At 37.0% G+C, this 21555-nt stretch overlaps 1 protein-coding gene across 4 annotated transcripts in view; it reads right to left on the bottom strand.

Moving 5' to 3' along the window:
• Nucleotides 1–21163, bottom strand: part of VWDE (von Willebrand factor D and EGF domains) — a 31980-nt gene extending 10817 nt beyond the window's left edge. For 2 of the 4 annotated variants that reach the window (XM_048304556.1, XM_048304573.1), the window contains exons 1-19: nucleotides 20983–21103; nucleotides 19438–19669; nucleotides 17462–17527; nucleotides 16466–16725; nucleotides 14979–15068; nucleotides 13757–13901; nucleotides 12869–13083; nucleotides 11969–12042; nucleotides 9682–9955; nucleotides 9391–9599; nucleotides 7926–8911; nucleotides 6626–6762; nucleotides 4545–4700; nucleotides 3834–3938; nucleotides 3374–3488; nucleotides 1768–2018; nucleotides 1430–1649; nucleotides 762–899; nucleotides 114–176 (exon numbers count right to left, since the gene is read on the bottom strand). In XM_048304556.1, coding sequence (XP_048160513.1) covers nucleotides 114–176; nucleotides 762–899; nucleotides 1430–1649; nucleotides 1768–2018; nucleotides 3374–3488; nucleotides 3834–3938; nucleotides 4545–4700; nucleotides 6626–6762; nucleotides 7926–8911; nucleotides 9391–9599; nucleotides 9682–9955; nucleotides 11969–12042; nucleotides 12869–13083; nucleotides 13757–13901; nucleotides 14979–15068; nucleotides 16466–16725; nucleotides 17462–17527; nucleotides 19438–19669; nucleotides 20983–21027 — 3781 coding nt within the window. In that variant the 5' untranslated portion in view covers nucleotides 21028–21103. Of the gene's footprint in view, nucleotides 1–113; nucleotides 177–761; nucleotides 900–1429; nucleotides 1650–1767; nucleotides 2019–3373; nucleotides 3489–3833; nucleotides 3939–4544; nucleotides 4701–6625; nucleotides 6763–7925; nucleotides 8912–9390; nucleotides 9600–9681; nucleotides 9956–11968; nucleotides 12043–12868; nucleotides 13084–13756; nucleotides 13902–14978; nucleotides 15069–16465; nucleotides 16726–17461; nucleotides 17528–19437; nucleotides 19670–20982 lie in introns of all 4 variants that reach the window. The other 2 variants (XM_048304582.1, XM_048304564.1) reach the window with 2 other exon arrangements.
• Between the last annotated feature and the right edge of the window lie 392 nt (nucleotides 21164–21555).

Raw genomic sequence — 21555 nt, 5'->3', positions numbered from 1 at the left:
CCACACTGAAAAATAAAGTGAATAACATAAAACTGACTAGAACCTTTATTTGCCAGTTATATTCTTATCAGTGTGTGAATCAGAAATTCCATTTTCTTCATGAAAAGAATCACCTTTATTCCCTCCAATTTCTCCTGTGGAATCCTTCCTTCCAACATCAGCATCATCAAAGCTTTCTGAAAAGATGTGAAGGCACATTAGTAGTGCATAGAAGTAGCTACATTTGTTTAAATTTAAATAAATTACAAACAGAGTTAAAGTTTCACTACATAAAAACAACTCAAAATTCAGAAGGCAGATAACGTTTAAAAATGTTTCTTAAAAGTTTTTTAACAGAGTATTTTAAAGATACAAGTTATTCAGTAATTGCATATAAATAAAATTTTGGCAACTGCCTTGACTTGGGTAAATAGTTCTATATTAATCAAATAGAAATATATTTTTTCAATATTTTATTAATAATTTATCGTATTATGAAAATAATGAAGAAAAAAATGCCAAAAGTATTCCATTGTATTCTACTTGGGTATAAAAGAATGAGGGTTTGTTTTTTATATGTTTTTTTCTACACTGGAAAAAGTGTTTCACAGCTGTGTTGACCCAGAGCAGTCTGACATTGCCATCAGGAGAGACACAGCCCTGCTTTGCTGACTACTGAGAAGAGTTCCAAGTTACTGTTAGAAACATGAAGCACAATCAAAGATACTTTATCTGAATGACAATAAGACAATACCATTCTTCTGAAAATCAAATAATTTTACCATGACATGACTTCCCATCTCCTTGCAGATTATTTGGGCATGGACCACAATAGTAAGAACCAAAAGTATTGAAGCAGAATACTCCAGGGAAGCAAGGACTGGATGCACACTCATCTACATCCTCTTGACAATTTTTACCTGTATTGAAATACAGATTTAATTTTTTTTATAATATTGTGGCACTAGACTTTGATGGTCTGTTTATAAAAGTACAATGTAGGCAAGTTCTGAAATTAAAAAAAAAAGTGCAACCAGGCATTTCAGTCCATCTAATAAGAACAGCTGATTAGATTTGCTATTCACATTTTTTCATCTTATATCAAGTATTTTGCTTATTGTAGAATATGGAGAAGGTGGGCTGTGGGGACTACATGCTTATCTGCAGGAGGAATCTCCTGTGTTTTTCTATGTTGCTGAATTTACCTTTGCAGAGGAAAACAATGGAAATTAGCTTTCATAATGAACTAAAATAAACAACCATTAGAGCCATGCAAGAAATACCTTGAAGTATATCACATATCTGTACCACAAGACCATAAAAGTTCTTCATAATATAACAATAAGCTATTTATAATGGAAAATTTAAAAAGAAAATTGTAGACATGAAATTAAAAACTCCTATTTATCATTAAACATGATAAACACATGTAAATAAAGTAGCAATTTACCTTGAAGTTCATGTGGACATTCACAGTAATAGCTGTTTACTCCATCCACACATCTGCCAATACCACACTGGTTAAGTTTACAGTCATCAGTATTCACTTCACAGAGATCACCTTCAAATCCAGCCACACACACACAAAGATATCTTCCACTTCCAGGTGGGAAATTAATGTTTGTCACACATGAGCCATTATTTAGGCAATCACATGATTTTACACTGACCTACAAGACACGCCCAATAAGACAGTTTTCTTTTTTTAAATGAACTAGCAATGAGTTCTATAAATAGATATTTTAAATATCTTATTAGTAGGTGTCATTTTACTGTAATATTCATTACCTCTATTTCTACCTTAGTCGTTGCATTGCAGTCATCTGTCAAAGAAAATGTTAATTTATGGACATTCATTGTCACAGCTTTCCACAAAAGGAGACCTGATGCAGAAAGACTGGCACCTTCTGGACCAGAATCCAATGTGAAATGAATAGCAGAGCCCTCTGGATCTGAAGCCAAAAACTGATATACAAAATCTTCTCCATAAAATGTCTGTAGCATACCCTGAAAAGTTTCAAGCACTGGAGGCTGGTTACCTGTAACAAAGGAGATATTTTCCTCTTCTAAGCAAAAGTCCCAACATACTTACAGAAATTAAAAGGAACATATCTTTCTACTAAAGAAATCCCATGTACTTATTTCTCTTAAATTCTAATGTCATTCAAATGGCACAGGAAAAACACTTGATATTTTCAATACTAGAGAGTGCCTGCTCCAAGCAGGAATCCAGCCACTGTGGCAAAAACCATGAAGAGAGAAGAAGGCATAACCAGTGTCTCAGCTGCTAAACTCTATCCTATTTCTAACATCATCCTCCTTGCAGAAGAGGTTGTGCTCCTTAGTTTCAGAGCGTTGCCTCTGGTTTACATTCTTCTTGCATTTCTGACTGTCAGTATTGAGTTCCAGTCACAACATGGCTGTAACATGGAAATCCCTTGACTCCCTGTCTGCTGGATGAGTTGTGTTTCATTCCTTCCATTCGTGTCTCATCCTTTTAGGATAGGTATATATACCTTGGCTTTCAGTACAAGTTCAACTGGGACAACATTCACCAAGACAGGCACCAGAAGTCCCATTCAGCCAGGACCTTTCCTAATCAAGGCAGAGTCTTGATTTCATGAGTCTTTCACTCAAGAAGACGTGGATGGAATGATTGTATTTGCGATGTTATAGACCTGAGTTGGCAGGACAGGCTGGATGGCTAATATGAAAGCTCCAAGAAACATTCCATTTGATGAAAGGACCAATGTGATATGTATATCCAGACTAAAATCTGAACCAAAAGAGCTACAATAGGTTAGAACTTTGTACTACAGAGAAGGAAAATTAAAAATTTAGACTTAGGTTTTCCCTTCATAATGCAGTTTCTAACTGAACTGGAGTACAACAGCCTTGGATATACTTTCAAGTAGTTAGGCCACATATCTATGCCATCAATGTAAATGATGCACAGATATTAAGTGGCTAATAAATATGACATGTCCTTTAATTCACTTTGTGATCTCCACTTGTGTGTTATCAGAGTAATTTGTTGAAAAATACCTGTTATACCTATATGTTGAAGACAAACATATGTGGGTGTAGCTGTGCTAAATATCAAGACTGCAAAGTGCTAATTAGACTGAAAGTTGTTAATTTTCATTAGTTATTTGTAATGGCTACTGCAGGAGAGTCAGGGAAAGAAAATTTTTAAAAGCCTGACTTTTACATATATGGTCTGGAAACAAAAATATAATTTTCAGAAACTTAGAAATGTCAGATGAAAACCAAGATCAAATGACAAGCTCTAAGTGAAACACTGGCCTAGTTAAAACATCACTATTGCCGTAAGTTTAAAAACTTTGCAGACTTTCAACTTCTTGGTATTAAAAAAGAACTATTTAGAACTTACTTTCAACAACTGACCACGTTAGCTTTGATAAGTCAGGTCTGCACAGTAAGCAAGGGCTGGTTGGATTTGTGTCTCCTTCACCATAACAGAGTCCATCTATGTTGCATGTTTTCTCCTTTTAGAGAAATGAAAATGTGATTCATTAATGTTTTTGGTTATCAAACTGGTTATGAATTTGTAAGTATCAAATAAAATCTAATCATTCAGCACTTCTATTAAACAGCTAAGCTTGTTTTTAAATCTAAACAACTGACAGCAAGTTTGGTTTTATCTGATAATTATATGAAGTGCTTTTGGTTTGATTTTTTACATTTAAAATTGCTTCATCCCAGCTTCTCTTTCTGTGCATTGAAAATCTCTCTTGGAAACAAGAACAGAGCATGGTCTGCTAATTTTTCTAGATTCCTTTTCTGCCTGAAAAAATGCATATTTTCATAATAGAGAGTAGTGAAACACATACCTTTAATGTACATGACCCAGATTCTTGTGGTTCACATGTCTGACAGGCTCCATCATATAATACCATTGTTTTAGAGTTGCTATAAACAAATCCATCATTAGAAATCTGCAAGGTGAACAGTAAAAATGGATTAACTGATACAGGTATCAGTATATCACTCGCATGTTCTGCCAGCATGAGCTTCCACTCATTAATAGACACCCACATGCAGGTTTAAAATCTCACAACAGCCATCAGAAATCTAACCAAACCTGCCAATGACTCTAGGCAGATTTTGACCAACCACACGTAGGTGTCTGCTTTAAGGTAAATTGAATTGTGTGTGGGCTCTATTGATCTTATTGACTCCATCTGTAGGAGAGCTCAGATATCTGCTCACACAGGGATGTACATATGGCTGAGCTCAACTCAATTCTACCAAAGATGGATCCAAGGTCATTTGAAATACTCTAAGGTAACTACCTGGCCTTTAACTTCTACTCTTGAAGAATGCGTGTCTCTGCAGGACCAAGGTTGTATCTACCAGTCTCCTTGCAGGAGAACACAGCCAAATGACACTCGATGCTTAAGCTTAGGTGACAAACTGAGACCCCCAAGTTAAGCAAGCTGACTTCTCCCTTTAGTACCATTAAATAAAGGACAATATCTACATGATGTGTTTCATCTTAATAGGAATATTTGTAAGCGAATATTTGAAATTTCTGAGAGTACCTTTATTTGCCATCTGGCAATGGGTTTATCATCAACCACCTCCATGACATCAGACTGCTGGCCATCATTTGGTAACTGGCAGTCGACAGTCCTGGCATTTTGGAAGGCAGCTGGCATAGTTAGAGGTTCTCCAGGAATCCATTGTCTATCACTATACTGAATGTTAAGACAGAAGATTTTTTTTCACTGAAATACGTCACGAAAACGTTTTTATCAGAGAAGAACTCCATGTGTATTGCACAGCATTTGAACAAGTCTAATGTGTCTGGATTAGAATTCAGTGGCAAATATTAAATGACAGTACTTGCACATGCAGATTTTTACCTAAGCCAGCTACTGTGGAAGAACAGGCAGAGAAGTCTTTCGTGCACGGCCCTTTGGCACTGCATTGCCAAGGACAAACAGTCCTTCCAGCTGGAAAGTAACAGGAGGGTGAAGCAGTGGGTGGTCCTCAAACACCACTGGTCTGATGTGAAAGTGCCTCTGTTCCCCTCCATCTCTGCTCCCACGCAAGGACAGGCTTTAGTCAAAGGAACAGATGAGGGTTTCGGCAGTGCTCAGGAATCATTCTGGGTGCTGGGGCAATGCTGGCAGTTAGCCATTTAGCCCTTGTACAAGCCAACAGCTTGTTCAATAGTACAAGATGCCATCGACCTGCAGACTTTTCTTCTAAACTGCAGTGAGAACAAGGCATCCAAGGGTCCATCTTGAGAGTTCAAGGTAACAGAATAAGGGTGATAATACCATTTGACTGAAGCATTGATGTGGAAGTAGGGATAAGCATATGGAAAATAAATAAAATGAGATGGAAGTAAGAATTCAGGCAGACTAAGAACCAAGAGAACAGCAAGTAAAAAGAATTTTGAGCTTGACTAGTTTTTACTGAGCTGGCATATTTTTTTAGTTACTGGAGTCAATCAAGACATTTATTCAATCCCAATCCTCGCATGGAGAGTCATCTGCTGTATAGGCCTTGCCTGGTTTTTTTTCAGACAAAAAAATAAACACTTTTCTAAATAGATGTATGTGCTACTTCTGCTCCTACCAAACATTTTTTTCTTTCATCCTATACTCAGTTAAGGAATTCACAGCAAGGGTAAGTATAAAAGGTAAGTATTTCTAAATATGTAATTTTGAGTGCATTTAGTACTGTAACCGTTGAAATGTGATACAGTCTAATTCTTCAGAGAGGTTTTGTTACTAGCTGGAGGCAAATGAAGATAATTTTTACAGAAACAGTTTAACCTTGCAAAAATCAATTAAAAGGCCTTCAGATCTGTAAGCATTCCAGCTCATAAGGTTCACAGAAATTGAAGTTCAATGTAAAACAGAAGGAAGTAAAACTGTAGTTTTGTTTTGCAGAGATTAAACATACTCTCATCCTTTACATTTAAATTCTGTATCCCTATAATCATAGGTTCCTGGCCATTTCCTATCCAAATGTCTTGTAAATTGCTTCTATATTTGCCTTGAAAAATTTTTTTAAGAGTGAGCAACAACAGTCTCTCTACACAAATTCCCCTTAAGTTTACAGTGAGACATTTTTTAATTTCCTGTTCAAACCTGACCCATATCATTAAATATCCATGGCATTCTACCTCAGGGAAATGGACAACATATCAAAAACACCTTTATCTTTTCCTAATAGATTTATTATGTTTATAAAAGACTATTTCAACCATTAGATTTGAGACAGAAATCTAGTAATGGCTTTAACCTTGCTGTCCTTTTTCAAAGAAGTGGTACTTCAATTCCTCTCCATAAGCACTTAAAAATACGGTGATGTACTGGTTGTTACTAATAAGGCTGCCCTTGCACTTTTCTGAGGGATAACTGCTGTATTCTGTTATCTCCCTCCCAGCTGCTGAACATTCCCATTATGTTTTGTATTTTTCTTATCATGGAGGAAATGGCAATCTTGCAAAGTTTTGAGTGTTTGCTGCAAAGTGCTGAGTGCCTTTGCTTTTAGCTTCCACTAAAGCATTGGGTTGTAGGCACATCAATGAATAATATGTTTGACACTTTGTCCCTTGTTCTCTAAGAAGTTTAAAATGTAATTGTCACTATTCAGGGAGACCTACTTGCAATTTGATGATTTCACATTTCAGGTTCAATGAGTCCCTGAAGCCATGTCCAAAAGCTCTCACTGATGTGCAGTCATACTGCCGAATATCGCACAGCCCAGCATTCTCCAGCTCTGTAATTTCTGGAGCCTCGTCTTGGAAGCAGAGATTAGACAATAAATGCTACTATGAGAACTCATTCATATGCATTCACATTATGCAATATGTTTATTTTTCTATCCAACCATGAAAACTATGTAAACAACAAAATCTGGACCCAGCTGAAGGGAAGCATAAACAGAAAGATTTTACATTGTTAAACTGAATCTTAAATTTAAAGCTAGGCTTCTGTCTTCTCTTACAACCTCAGTATTATGAAGCAGAGGAAATTCAGCTGATAGCAAACACTTGTGAATGCATGTTTTGCTTTCTCACCTATGGTTCTTTACATCACACTTCCAGATTAAAATTGAAATGAAACTAAGGCCTTATAAATAGAACTGGAAAGGAAACAGTTATGCAATAATTTAACAGGGATTTTTTTTTTATTACAAACTAAACAAAAATCTCAGATGGAAGTTATTTCAGGAAATAAATTGACTCAAACCCAGTTTTTATGAAGTAAAACCAGCTTATTTTATTCCTCTTGAAGTCAAATATTTCTTATTATTCTATTCCCTCTTTCTCTATCTGCTTTTAAATAAGTCACTAAAACAAGAACATCATTGCAAACCAAAATAGAACAGGTTTTATTTTGGAAGAGTTTTGACTTTTGTAGTACTGTTCATATTTTTCCAGCATTATTGTTTAACTGAATTTTTAGTGAATATCTTACCTACTGAAAATGAAAAAAACCTGCCCAGCACTATTTGCTATACCTCTTTTTTCTTCACCATCATTTCTGCTCCCATCCCATCTAACAGCTTATAGAGACGTAACATCACCAAAGACAAAAACATCCCACTTAGAGTTAACAAACAGGATCACATAAACTGTAAAAATCCAGGGGAGGGATGGATGTGGAATATTTTCCCTGAAGAACACAGCAAGTGGAAACATTGCTAGTCTCTTGGGGCTATACTCTGCATTGCAAACTGACTTTTAAAATCTGGCATATTAGAAACCAAGATCATGTTTTGTCCTTGAAAACAAGAAGGTTGAATGGAAAATAATTATAGCTGTAGTAAACTGGAACTAAATAACTGAGAACCCTTGTCCGTGTATAAAAGCAGGAGAGAAAGGCAGCAAAACAAATACACTTTGCACAAACACAAACACAGAGCATTATTGAAGCAAATCTCATTTTCCCCCCACTTACCAGACAGTATTCTGCAGTCATATGAGCTGTAGCCTTGAAAACATGCACAGCCCCATTCTGTACATTCCCCATTACCGCTGCAGAGACTGGGACACTTTAAAGCAGTAAGTAGGCTCTCAACCGACTCTTCAAGTTTCTGTGGGTTGTAATTTATTTCTTCTAAAATTCTTTTCTCACATTCATTCTCCAACAGAGCTAAGGAAGCTTCTGCCCAACCGAGGTCATCTTTCAGCAGCAAATCTTTAACACACATATCGATGGCATCGCCTGTTCGCCGGCCAAGGAGGGCACCACAAGATCTTCCTATGCTAGAATTAGCTACTGCCTGCTGGCACAGGAACAAAGCACTAGATTCAGTGAGGCCTGAAGGTGTGGGCCAAGAAGGAAGGAACTTTTGGTCTGTGTCAGTAGCATGGTCCTCTGGGAAAAAATAACTGTATCCCTCTAAATCTGTTTGGCTGAGACTTTGGAAGAGGAATACCGGATGGTATTCATAATAATTTTGGCGCTTCCCTCTACTTGCAGCAGATTGACTTTTGTGAATATGACTGCTGTAATGGTGTGAATTTCTCCTAATGTCTAAGCTTGAACTTCCTTCTCTTTCTGTACCGGTATTTCCCACTGAGGTGGCAGAGAGACGCGAGTTTATTAGTGATGTTTTGTGAAGTTTGGTTTGATTATTCTGCCTCTGCAGAAGTGTAGATGAATCCATTTCATGTGTAGATGAACGTTTCTTTAAGCCTCTGACAAGATCAGCAGGACCAAGATATTCATCAGTGACATCCAGTCCTGGTATCAAAGAAAGAAATCTACCATTTTCACTTTCTTTACAAGGCAGAGGAAGTTCTGACTGAGTAACCACCTCCAGTTTGTTCACTGGTTGATATAATCTGGCATCTTCAAGTGCACAGTCACAGAAGACAATTTTTCTAGAAGATGTTAAAGAAGCAGGTGTCTTGTCAAACAAGCTCTCTCCTGGTAAAATTCTAGCGAGGAAAGAAAAAGGTGAAACTGTATCATCTGAACTATTTTCTTTATGTTACTAAAGTATTAACTTTTTTTTGTTCTTTGTTGTTTCATACATACATAACATAATGTTATATATATAACGTTATATATAATACATATGCTGTAAAGACAGCATGTCTGCAGCACACAGCTATAACACAAAACCTCAAGAGTAACTAATGAAAGAATTGAGATGAGTGGATGTTTTCTGTACACCCTGATACTTTGTTCTAAACCTAATCAAAACAATCTTACATCATAGTACTTGAACACTTATTTGGCAATTCAGTTTCAATTTTCTCTTAAACTAATTATGGAATGCAATGATGACATTATAACATCAACTTTAAAACTTAAGGAGATTTTTTTTATTATTTTGACAAGTTTTTAAGACTGTGAAGGAAAGGTAGAAGCAAAAATGATGACATTTGATTTATCAACAGAAGCATTTTGTTACCTCCATTCCTTAATAAAAGAAAAAGGAATATTAGCATGGTTTGGGATTTCCATGCCACTGGCAGTGTGATAGTCATTCTCTGCATTTCCATCAAAGGTGCCACATAGTCCCACTGTATGTCTGTAATCTGAACTGGGTGCCCTAAGTGTTATGCTCATTCCCCATTCACTCACATCAGCACGAACGAAAGCTCCAGAAGAAAACAAAACCTAAAAAGAGATTGAAGATAGACTCATGAGAAACGTGAGTTTTTTATTTCACCTGTTCTGTAAGCAATTATTTACCACTTACTGTTACTTTTCTTCCTTGATAGGACTCAGTGATTCTGACATTGCTTCCTGTTGTGTCTCTATTTATTACAGATAAGTGTGGCTGTGATTCATGGAGCTGACCACTGCACATGTCAAATGCAATTATATCACTTCCTTCCTTAGCAACAAAGCCACAGTTGCAGGATGCTGGGTAGTGAAGACTTCCACAGTCCCACTGGCGAACATGAACTTCAAAATCTCGAGATGTACTCTTGTAGAGAACAAATGTTCCTGTTTTAAAATTGTCATAGACTCTGGAATCAAAAGAATAGCACATGATATCACTTTGGTTATGAAATAACTGTACCACTACAGCTCAACAACTTTATTTTCAAACAGATTTCTAACATTTGGTGAAAATATTGATAGGGAAACTCATTCTGCCAAGTCAGAAAAAACAGTACAGCCCACAGAGCAAAACACAGCTTTATCCTGAGCAAACACCATCATATCTTCCTCTGAGCAGCGTTAAATCAAAAAACAAAACAAAACAAAACAAAACCACTAAAAAGAAAAAGCAGCGTTAAATCAAAAAACAAAACAAAACAAAACAAAACTACTAAAAAAAAAAACCACCTTATTTTTACAGCAGAAAAGAAGGATCATGCGTAGAATATATGTAGACAATGGCAGTGAATAGAAACAAAAGCATGAAGATACTGCCATTCCTTGATTTTTTTAACAGTGCATATGGAGGGTACTTCTCAACCTTTGTGTTTTTACAACAGTACACCTCTGCAGCAAGAGCAATAAGATGCATAGCAGTGTGCATGTGGGGGCAGCTGCTGAAAACTGCACAAGTACCCTTGACAAAATGATTTAGAAAGTCACATCCTTTTAAAAAGGTCTGCTTTATTAAGATGGAGATAGGGAGTGCTTATTCCCAATGATCATTTAAGATGAAAACCATAAATAGCAACTTGCTTTTTTTCCTTAGGGTTAGCCATCTGTCCCCTGAAGCAAGGTTAAAATAGCCAATTTAATGATTCAGCAGCAAGAAAAAAAAAAAAAAAAAAAAAGAAAAAAGAGAAAGAAAACCCCTAAACTTTTGCTGTAAGTTTAATAGCCTCTTGGCTACAAATGGCATTTGACAGTTGATTGTAGACTGGCAATTTGCTTTGTGTATAATGGGCCAGCAGGCAAATTGCAGATGGCTGCACTACTGGGACTGCATCGGACTGTCCATAATTCAGTACATAATTTGTTTCCTCCGTTTGTAGAATAAAATAATTTATCCTTAAAAAGAAAGTTCTTTCCGTGCAGCATTATGCTTCCAGACAGATCACATTGCAGTGAAACACTGTTTCATGAGAAAGCTTGATCACAATGCATTCATGGTTACTATGCCCAGTCAAGACATCTAAAATTTCCACTGAAGGAGAAACTGCAAGATCAGGATAACCCCACTGACTTTATTAGTAGCAGTAGTCAAACTTCTATCACAGAACCCATTACAACTTTTATTTCTCCTTCTGTTATCATGTGTGGGCTGAACATCCTTATTTGGAGGCAACATATCCTCCTCTTCTCACCCAGCCACTTGAAGAAATGTGTTCCTGCTGAACAAAGAATGTAAAACTCTCAGGTGTAGAGCTTGTGTTTGTTCAGACATCTTTTGTGAATTGGAAACACCTTGAAAGAAAGAAGCACACCAAAAACAGCTGTGGCCAAGAAAGCTGTTTTCACTTCAAAATCCTTTTTGGCCAGTGACATGCAAGTGACAGCAGAATATAAATGACTTTCAATGCCACTAACAAACACAGCAAAATACTACACAGACAGCAGACAGCTTCCAGTAATTCATCCTTACAAGGATTCAGATACTGACACACAGAAATAGGGAAAGTATGCTTTTGTTTGGAAACACCTCTGCATGAAAAGTTTTGTCTAATCAATCATTTTATCATGGTTCATATTTAATATAGAAACATTTTTATCTTTCATAGTCAACAGGCTGCACAGCTACCACTCCTCTTGTCCATTTGCTTCATTCTCTTGCCACAACCCCAAAACTTGCCTTTAGAAATGCAAATATTACAAACCTCATCATGTCTGGCAAGCTTTTACCAACTAAAGCACATTTATCCTTATTGTCACAAAAAAAAAAGTAAAACAGTATAATTGCAGAAAACTACAGCTGACTTGTATCACCAGCACAGATGTAGAATAAATATAGAAATAATTAAAGAAATAAAACACACACCCCAAAACCCACCCACAAAAAATCCCAACACACTTAAAATTAAGAGCAGCAAGCCAATAATTACCTTCCATCAAATGTAATTACATGAGGGTCAGTAAATGAGTAGCAGTAGGCAGTGGGTAGGTCCCTAACTGTAATCTTCAAAACAAAGAAACAAATTGTAAAACATGTCAGATTAGGAAATAAATGGACTCAGGCACATTATTTATCTTATTATAGTGATGCCATGAAGATTTTTGCCTTTTCTTTTATACCCCTGTTATACCTTTTTACAACTTCTGTATTCCTGGTGCTTTTTGCCTACATTCTTGGACTTGTTTGTTGAGCTAAGAGACTAAACATTTTAGAAGCTTTGTAGCTAAGGATCAGTGTGCCCCAGACCCCAAGGTCCTCTCCAGAACACATTCTGTAAACCAAGATAGAACCATCCAGGAGAAGGTTCCTTGGGGAGGGGGGGCTCACTTGAGCCTCTCATTGGGGAATCTTTGATAGATATGCTAATTAGTAAAACCTATAATGTTATACCCAATGTTGGGGGGGAAGTAACAGGAAGAGAGACACAGAGACACAGGGAAAGACTCGGCGGGGTGCATCTCGATGCATATGACCTGGACGTGTACACCTAAGGATCCTTAAAAATAAATACCAAAGTAAAATCCCTTTTCCCCTTCTAACTGTGTATGACTCTTGATTTTAAGACCAGGAAAAGGCATCAATAGTGGTTTACTTTATACTAAATACATTATATTATACTTTTAATCAATCTGAGTAATTACGTCAATATTAAAATGTAAAAGAAAAAAATTCAAATTAAAAGACAGAATTTCAAGAAAAAATAAAGCAACTAAAATCAACCATTTAGAAATCTTGGTGTGAATCAGCAAGTCACAACTGAAATAAAAGCTTCATTAACACCAGCCACACTTCTGGTCAGTTTACAGAGCTTAACATGAAGATTTTTAACCTGCATGCTTTCTGGAACATAGCCATTCCACAGAAAATTCTCACTGGATATAGGTTCGACTGCAATTCTGGTAATCCTGTCTCCATCCTGCATGAAGTCTGTCACAGCAGTGAAATAAATTACAGCTTGACTACAGATTCCATTATTGCAAGATTTCTGGAGAAGATCCACATGACAAGAAGAAAGAGCCAAGTTTAGACCTAACTGCTCTTTACCTGTTTTAAAGAAAATACATTATTAGTGAGTTCTTCTAAATAAGTCACGTTCTGCATATTACTGTTAATATAGATACTAACTTATTTACACACACTTTCATAAATTAAAATAATTACTCATTTTTCTTGGGTTTGGTTCGGTCATGTAAAAAACCTCCTCTCTACCTCTTCATATACACACCCAACAAAATGTTTTTGCATTTCCCAGATGGATAGACAAATAGGAATCATGATAGGCTTGCTAATGTGAAAAAAAATGGTTGTCTACATAGGCAAGGCTCCTCCTGGTTCACAGGATTTGTGCTTGAAAAAATATTACAGAAAATGTCTATAACAGTAAAAAATGAAGAGTTTGTGACTGCATAGATCATACTTGCAGTGCAACAGGTAAACAAAATCAACTGAATTATAAACTTTACAAGTATTACAGTATTCTATCTATTCAAGTTAAAGAATGTGACTCTGATATCAATGTCTACCAAAACAACACTTACAAACTTCAACAAGTAATTCTTTCATATTTTCAGCAGCATTATACAGACTGTGAATCCTTTTTGTAATATTTTAGAAAGTATTTTACAGTGTCACAACTTCTTTGAAGAAGGAAACCAGCATAGTATTTATAAAACTCCATTAAATATGCAAAATATAAAAAAATCAGGGTAATACTTACCTTCATCAACACTATTTAATGTCAGTGAGATTTTGCAGTCACTTTCTAGCTGGCTAAATTCAGGACAAGGAATAGGAATGCTACTTTCTATTGTCAGTCTGTATTCCTTCCCATCTTCTGATATATCATATGTTTCTGCATGTATCTAGCACAGAAGAAAACGTACTTAAAATGCAATCTGTGAGTAAACTGCAGCACTGCTTCCTAATCAGTTAGGAGTGCTTATTTACACAGGCTGAGGAGCGGCAGCACATTGAGAAGAGGCAGACACAGCAACCAGTCTTGAAGAGATGGGTAAAGGGGCAAGGATAAGGAAAAGGCAAGAGTAAAGGTTAGCTAGAAAGGTAAGGAGTTAGCAAACCACATTAACACCACAAAAGTTAGTAACTCCTGAAAGCCAAGATACAAACAGTTTTGTGTACTGTCTGGGGGAGGGGGGAAGGAAGGAAGTGGGAAGCTACCTGCAGGCAACAATTCTGAAAGAATTTGGAATATTTCTCCTGGGATTCCTCTCTACAAGCTTACAATACAGATCACCAAAAACATATAACCAAAAACTCAGTTAGAGATCAGTAATAGGGGCCTACAGCTGAGCTTGGTAGGCTGGGTGGAATCCTGAATGCAGACTCACAGGAAAACAAAGATAACCCATTGCCTCTTTGCAGGGTACACTGTAGAACTGCACTTCCATGAGAGAAATCTGGGCCCTGATCCCACAGAAACAAGCTCAGGCTAAGTCAGCAGGACTATACCCAATATGTAATGACATGCAGTACATCTTTCCGGGACTGGGATCCCATTCTTGGCCAGCAAATGGCTCTCTATAGCTCTATCCACAGTAGGAACTATCACTGGTTTGGCACTCAGCCTCTGACCAAGCAGCACAGCACAGCCCACCTCCCAGCTACCCTTCTTTAAGCCCAGACCAGGCTGGCTCAGGGCTGTCACCTCAAACTTTATGAGCACAGCGCCAGTCGGCTCCAGCTGCTGGAAACCAAGGCCCACACTGGGTGTGCCAATTCAGCCTTCCTGCACCTTGAGTACATAGGGAGCACACAAACCACTTCGACTCTCTTGCTTTTGGACAAATTTAAGTGCACCTCAGCTGACAACATGCTCTATTAATTCACAGTTAATACATTTTAAGTGCCTTCTAGTCAGATGACTGATTGCTGTAGCAACACTCAAAGATTACTACTACGTTATGTTTTTACAAAGTTACCTTAATCCCAGCAAAAAATTCCTTGCTCTCAACTGAAGAGCTTTGTATATCTGGCTTCTCCATGAAAAAAGCAGAACTGCTACAGTAGACCTGTAGGGTAAAACCAGAATAACAGAATACATTTTTGGTATGAAGTGGTCACATGAAGACAAAACCCTACCACCATGGGTTGGTTCAATGGATTCATTGGCCTATCTTCTGGTTGTGCCAGAAGGTACCAGTTGCCAGTGGTAAGTACAGCTAAAGGAAAAAACAGAAACAGACTGAGCATGCTAGGACCTTCTCCTGGCATATTCTAACAGTGGTGCAGAGACTCGTTCAACTAATGGCTGCATAGAAATCATATTTAATGGACACCTAAAAAATCTTTTCTGGAGCATTTCTGCAACCAATGATACCTGTGAAAATGTATTTTACACTTGCTTATATGTTATTTACTACGTTCTTTTCCATTTCTGTTTTTGCCCTTTAATTTTGTTTAGTGACCATTAGATCTTAGATTATGTTTTTCCTGCTGTTATGGACTTGGATAATTTTTTTCAAGATGAGGAATTCAGTGCGGTTTCCCTCCATTGAACCAGTTCCATGCTACTAGACACTATGTTTTTGCTTTGGTTTTGTGTTCGTTTTGGGGTTTGTTTTTATTTTGCTGTATCCATTTTGAGATGTGTTGACCACACATGCAGTATTTCTGATCCTGAAAAAAAGAAGAGATTCATAGCAGCAGGAGGTAGCTTATGATTGTGCCTTTCCTTTTGACTGTCACCAAGCCAACACTGTCAGGCAAGTCTTCGCAAAGTCCCCAAAGGATTTTTGAGGATTAACAATTGCTATTGCTGTCCATAAACCATCCAAGCAGCCTGGCTTTGGCCTGAACATACATATGCACACCAATCACGTTTTTTTGGGTTTTATTTTCTCCAGGAAAAATTAACCTGTATTTCAGTATAGATATGTAATAGGTTTATTGATTTTCCAGTGCTTAGGCTTCTCAAAGTTACTATGAGAGCCTAAGTCCTCATTCTGGTACAGTGGAAGGTAGGGCATCACACTGCTTTTGATGGCAGAGATTAAAACATATAAATCCAAGACACAAAACCAGTAAGCAGCAGCTCATCCAGAGAAAAAATATCTATCTAATGAATCAACAACACAGCTTTTCATAACCTCTGGCTCTTACAGCCTCTCACTGAGATGCAGTTGCATCCAAAAATCCTCTTAACTTACAGTATTCTAATAAAAATTTACCTCCTGGAGGCACACTGCACTGTATTGAGACAAACAGTATCAAAACCTTAAAGGCAGTGGTAGTTATAGTTCTGTGGTATTTATACATTCATATGGGCAGTTGGTGTAAAGTAGAGGCAGTAGGCTGCTGCCAAGAAAACTTATGCAGCAAGGTGCTGGACCTCTCGCTAAAAACTGTCAGTGTCTACTGAGCCATATTTGCAAATACACAAAGAAATCACATTAATGTTTTAACCTACTCTGTCTCCAAGTCTGACGTTTATCCCATCTAGTTCTAGAAGTGAGAAGGTATGAACTGCTGTTTCATGTGTAAGTTCTTCCTTGATACCTTCAGGAGAAAGTCTTGACCAAGTTACAATGAATCCAATAGAGCTGTTTGCAATAGGAATGTCAAAGGTACACCTTAGGTAGATGCTGCCTTTGATCATCTCTGCTACAACTTCAGGAACAGATGGAAGTGGTGGTGACACAGACGGAGATGATGTAGGAGCCAGGTTACCTAGTCAAACAGAAGTGTGGTCTGTGCTTTTTATTCTGCACAAAATCAGTATTGGATACAATGACATTGACATATCTTTTGCCAATTAATACACTAATAATATTACCTTTTTCATTTGTGGAAATACTACATAATTTCTTAAGAGAATCAAAGAAAAATGTGTATCTTTCTTTTATTAATTATTACATGGAGAAAAAACTCTTTATGAGCTTTTGATTAGTTCTAGCCAATAGGGAGGTGATAAAGAGGGGAAAAAAAGGTAGTCCAAAAAACCCCAAACAAGATAATAAAATACAATTCATTATTTTACCAGGCAGGAGAGAACAACAAGCAAAGCAATGTGTCTTACAGAAGAATAATTTCACTATTTATGAACACAGTGGGGAAAAGAAAAAGAAAAATGAAAAAGAAAAAGGCTATTTAGAAACGAACAGAACAAGCAGCAATATGATTTGTAGATTCCTCTTATATTTTACTCCTGAAGAATCAAAGTAATCTGTCATTCAGCATAATTACAAGTACTTCCTGACATTTTGATATTCAAAATATTCTGAGAAAGAACTTTTGTAATCCAAAATTGTCTGAAATTACCTCCCAACTGCTCACTTTGCAGCAAACCAAGCAATACCCTTGATAACATGAACATGTTTTTATTCAAGACAGAATATGACTAAATGGTGACATTATTGGGTCACAGATGCACAGAAAACCTTGAAAATCAAAACAAAATACTCACTGCTACAGATGCCTTCAATTCCCATTCCCTCAGGATCACAGGTCTGTGGCCTTGCATCTGAAACAACTACAGATTGTTTTGATATTGTATATTCACACACATACCGAATACATACACCAGTGCTCTTAGATTATAGACCAAATGTCACAAAACACTAATTGAAGTGCAAACTTGCAGAATAGAAGCAGTCTTTTAATCTGAACCACGTACAGCTATGACAGCAGTGAGCACAAAGCCTTGTGTTGGAAATCATCTAGGACGAAGAGCACAGAACATTCTAACACCTCTACAACTTTTACTGCTGATGTGCTCAGCCAATACTTATACATGTTGTTAGCAAATAAAAAGGAATTATACTATTCTCTTAAATATATATTTTGCCTCCCCAAACTCACATCTGAACACTTCAACTGTAACCCTGGACAGTGAAGTTCAGTGTAGACCTGCTTTGAAAAAAAATCACCTTTCCTACAGAGGCCTAAGGAAAAGTGCTTGCACACTGCTATTGTTTTGTATTTTGAACACTGTAGAAAAATAAGTGGAACTTGGATTTAACATGAAAATGCCAGTTAGCCACTTTACTCAAACAACATCAAAAGGGCAGCAGCAACACTGGAAATCCCATTCACCAAAAAGACTTAAGAACAGATTTTGCTGTTCCACACTTCAGTGGTATAACGTTTGAATTCCATAGCACGTAGAGGACAGATTGAAAATTTGCCTCAGTTGTTTACAGCTATCAAGTGTTAAAGAGAAAAGACAGTACACATGGTAAGCTAGATACAAAAAGCAGTACAATAGTACAATGCACTTTAAATGACAACAACATCTTAAATGCAGGGATTTAAACTCAAAATGTGTTTCAGATTTACAGCATTCAGCAGAGGCAAACACGAGTTATGCTTTTTGCCTGCTTTGCTTTGAGGCAGTAAAAATTTGCTAGTTCGCTGTCTAGCTGTGATTTTATATCTTCTTTCCTCATCATGTACCAGGATGCAAAGTAAATTGCAAGTCCTATTGTGCAGGAGTTCTTCATTGTTTCAGGCACATGCTTCCTGAACCCTTGGAGAATGTCTTAACAATAGGATCTAAAGGTGCCAACATGGCACCAGAAAATCCACTGATAGATTTGCTATTAAGCTTTTGAAAGAAGTCAGTAATAGAAAATATGACTCCAAGCAATACAGCATATGATGCATGAAAATATTGCTGGTATTTTCACAATGGTGTGTTATACAAACTAACAAGAATTTCCTACTACACTAATTTGTCACAGTTTCACTGTATTTATAACTGTAAGGATTTAACCATGGGTTCCTTATCTGAAAAATCTGTCATGAATAATGAAATACTGAAGTCTTGAGCTGTGAACACCAAGATACTTCTGCAGCACAAGCACCCAAGACAGTGGGAGACATTGCAAAAGGTCTCCTGTTCTTTCTCATAGTACTAATAAAATGTATATCAGTAGAGCATTTGTGTGCTGAATTTTCTTCTAGCAACAACATGTATACTCTCCAGAAAGATGATAAGAGTTACAACAAAAATATTCCTAACAATGCTAAATAATAATTGATATAAATACAGTTTGCTCAAGTTCTTGAGACAAAATTTACTCTGATACATAATTCTATGCATTTTAAGTAATGAATATTTGGAGAGTTTGAGTGCAATGAACTACACTGAATTTTGACTTCTAGATGTGTCTTATAACCCCACCTCATTATATGGAAAATTTCAATTCTTGAGTTTCTGGGCTTTGAAAATTAGTGAGATGTTACATGTAAGTTAAAGAGGGGTGAAGTGAACCCACCTCATCATTTCAGATCATTTCTTCTCTAGTATCCATATTGAAATTCAGGATTGCAAGAAATTTTAGCAAAACTATTTCCTGACATTTCCACTCCACCAAATATCAGACAGATTTAGATCAGAAACACACCCCCTTAGCTGAGTTAGAGCATGCATTTTCTTACCTTCTGCACAATACCCCATGCATCCTTGGGTGGGCTGCAGTAAGTAAACAAAGAAATCTCCGCAGTTCCTCACCCTGACAGGGATTCGGAAAAGACAGCAGTCTTTTGAAGTGCTGGAGAAAAACTGCCATGTAGCACAAGCTGTTAACTGTTTCATCTCACCAGGTTGAGGCATGGATTCTGAGTCCCTCAGAGACAACCAGACAGGGGCTTGAGTCCCACAGTGATTCATCTTCAGCACCAGAGAAAAACATCAGGAAATGGTTAATGCTACATCAAACTGTTGCTGTGCTTCAATGAGAGGTACATATGTAATTAATTTCTCGCATGAGCTTTTAGCAAAGTTCAGACAGTATAACAGAGGGATTGCTGACTTTCCTCCTCAAGGTTGAATACAAATGCACACAAAAGAGACCTAAGACCTTTTTTGAGCCTATCGAATTTGTGTTTGTTTCTAAAGACAGGCTACAATTTAGTGACTGAAGAACTTAACTGGAAGCCACACCTGAGTGTTTTGCTCAAAAAAGCTCACAGTTGTGTTATGGCTTAGTGAGCTACTTTGCACCATTAACCTACAGTAAGTGACTGTGTGGATGCTATCAGAGCACAGCAAACACAGTGTAGAGCATAAGTACACTGAGTATCAACTAAAGGTGTTAAAGCTGACACCTTTTATCTGCCCTTTGCCATCACCTGAAGGCTCAGCTAACCTGGATTTCTTCTTAGAGATGTGGGCAGCTGATGCATTCGTATGTTTAAACTGGTTTGTATTAATTTAAAAGCAGTTAATTGATGGGATTTTAGTTTATTTTTTAAGAGACTGTGACTGTGAAATTTCAATTCATTAGAAAAATCAAGGGTAAAATATTCTAACGACATTTTCAGGCTTTTTAAGGAAGGAAGTGTCTTAAAAAGGGGAAACTAAAAAGATGTATCTCCTTAGAATATAACAGAGCTCCAAAATAAAACTCCAAATAAGCTCCAAAATAAAGAATTACACATCTGAAGCATTAAATATTTCAAGCAATTATTGAGTCTTTGGAGGCTTTCAGAAGGCAAGGAAACTAACCTTCAGTCAGCTCTGGTAGTTCAAGCTATTTTAGGAGTAATCTCTTCTGTGACATGATGACTTTAAAAGCTCCACAGTTACTGGATTCATGTGGCTGCAAGTCTTTACACTGCTCTCACATGGCCGTCCTAACACACTGGCCATCACAGAGTTCCAGCTTTACAGCATGATAGCCCTGCTATGCTGCCACTGAGAAAATTTCTTTAGCACTGAGTAGAAATTACAGTTTTTGAGTCCTCTGAAAGGGATTTAATTTATCATCCTCTGCTACTGCCAATTCAGTGTAAAATTTTCAATGCTTAAGACTTAATTTTCCAGCTAACACATTTTAATATAATCAAGTTTTTAGGGAAGATAGGTACTTTGTATTGTTCCACATCAGTTCCCTTAACCATACTCTTTTTTTATACCTACCCTACTGAAAAATTCTTCACCAAAATATCTATTTCCCAGAATCAAATGATTTGTAACAATACCTCCACGCACTTGGTTGGCATCTCAGCAGGCTTATCAAAAACCATGAAGCGATACCATCCTGGTGTTAGGGAATGGTCACAGATTAAATCCTGAATAGATGATTGCTGGAGGTGGGATGAATCAAAATCCACACTTCGGTAAGGGCTCTGCAGGATCTGATGTCCACCAGGAGAGCACTCAAGAACTGTGGAGCAAGAGCATTTCAAGTATCAAGATGGAATGCCTAACAAGTATTTTAGAAAAGATGTTAAGCATTTTTAAGTGAAAAAAAGGATATGTTGCAATATCATGTGAAACTAATTTTATGAAAGAATATATTGAAGTCTTAGTAACAACTACTGTGGATGTTAGCACTCTGAAATTAAATAGAATTCATTATGTCATAACTTTCCTTCTTTTAGTGGACAGTAAATGCAATACTAACCACACAGGCACTTACCCTGGATGCAAAACCAGTGGGAAGGAATATGTTTATACATATACCTGGATTTGGGTTTTCTCATCCCACTGGTGTTTGCGAAACCTGAACACAAATGGGGTGTCAGATATATGAGAATATAAAAACCTTACCT

This window comes from Corvus hawaiiensis, chromosome 1 (genome assembly GCF_020740725.1).
Source record: "Corvus hawaiiensis isolate bCorHaw1 chromosome 1, bCorHaw1.pri.cur, whole genome shotgun sequence".
Taxonomy (NCBI): Eukaryota; Metazoa; Chordata; class Aves; order Passeriformes; family Corvidae; genus Corvus; species Corvus hawaiiensis.
The sequence above is the reverse complement of the archived record's forward strand: the minus strand, read 5'-3'. Positions and strand labels throughout refer to the sequence as shown.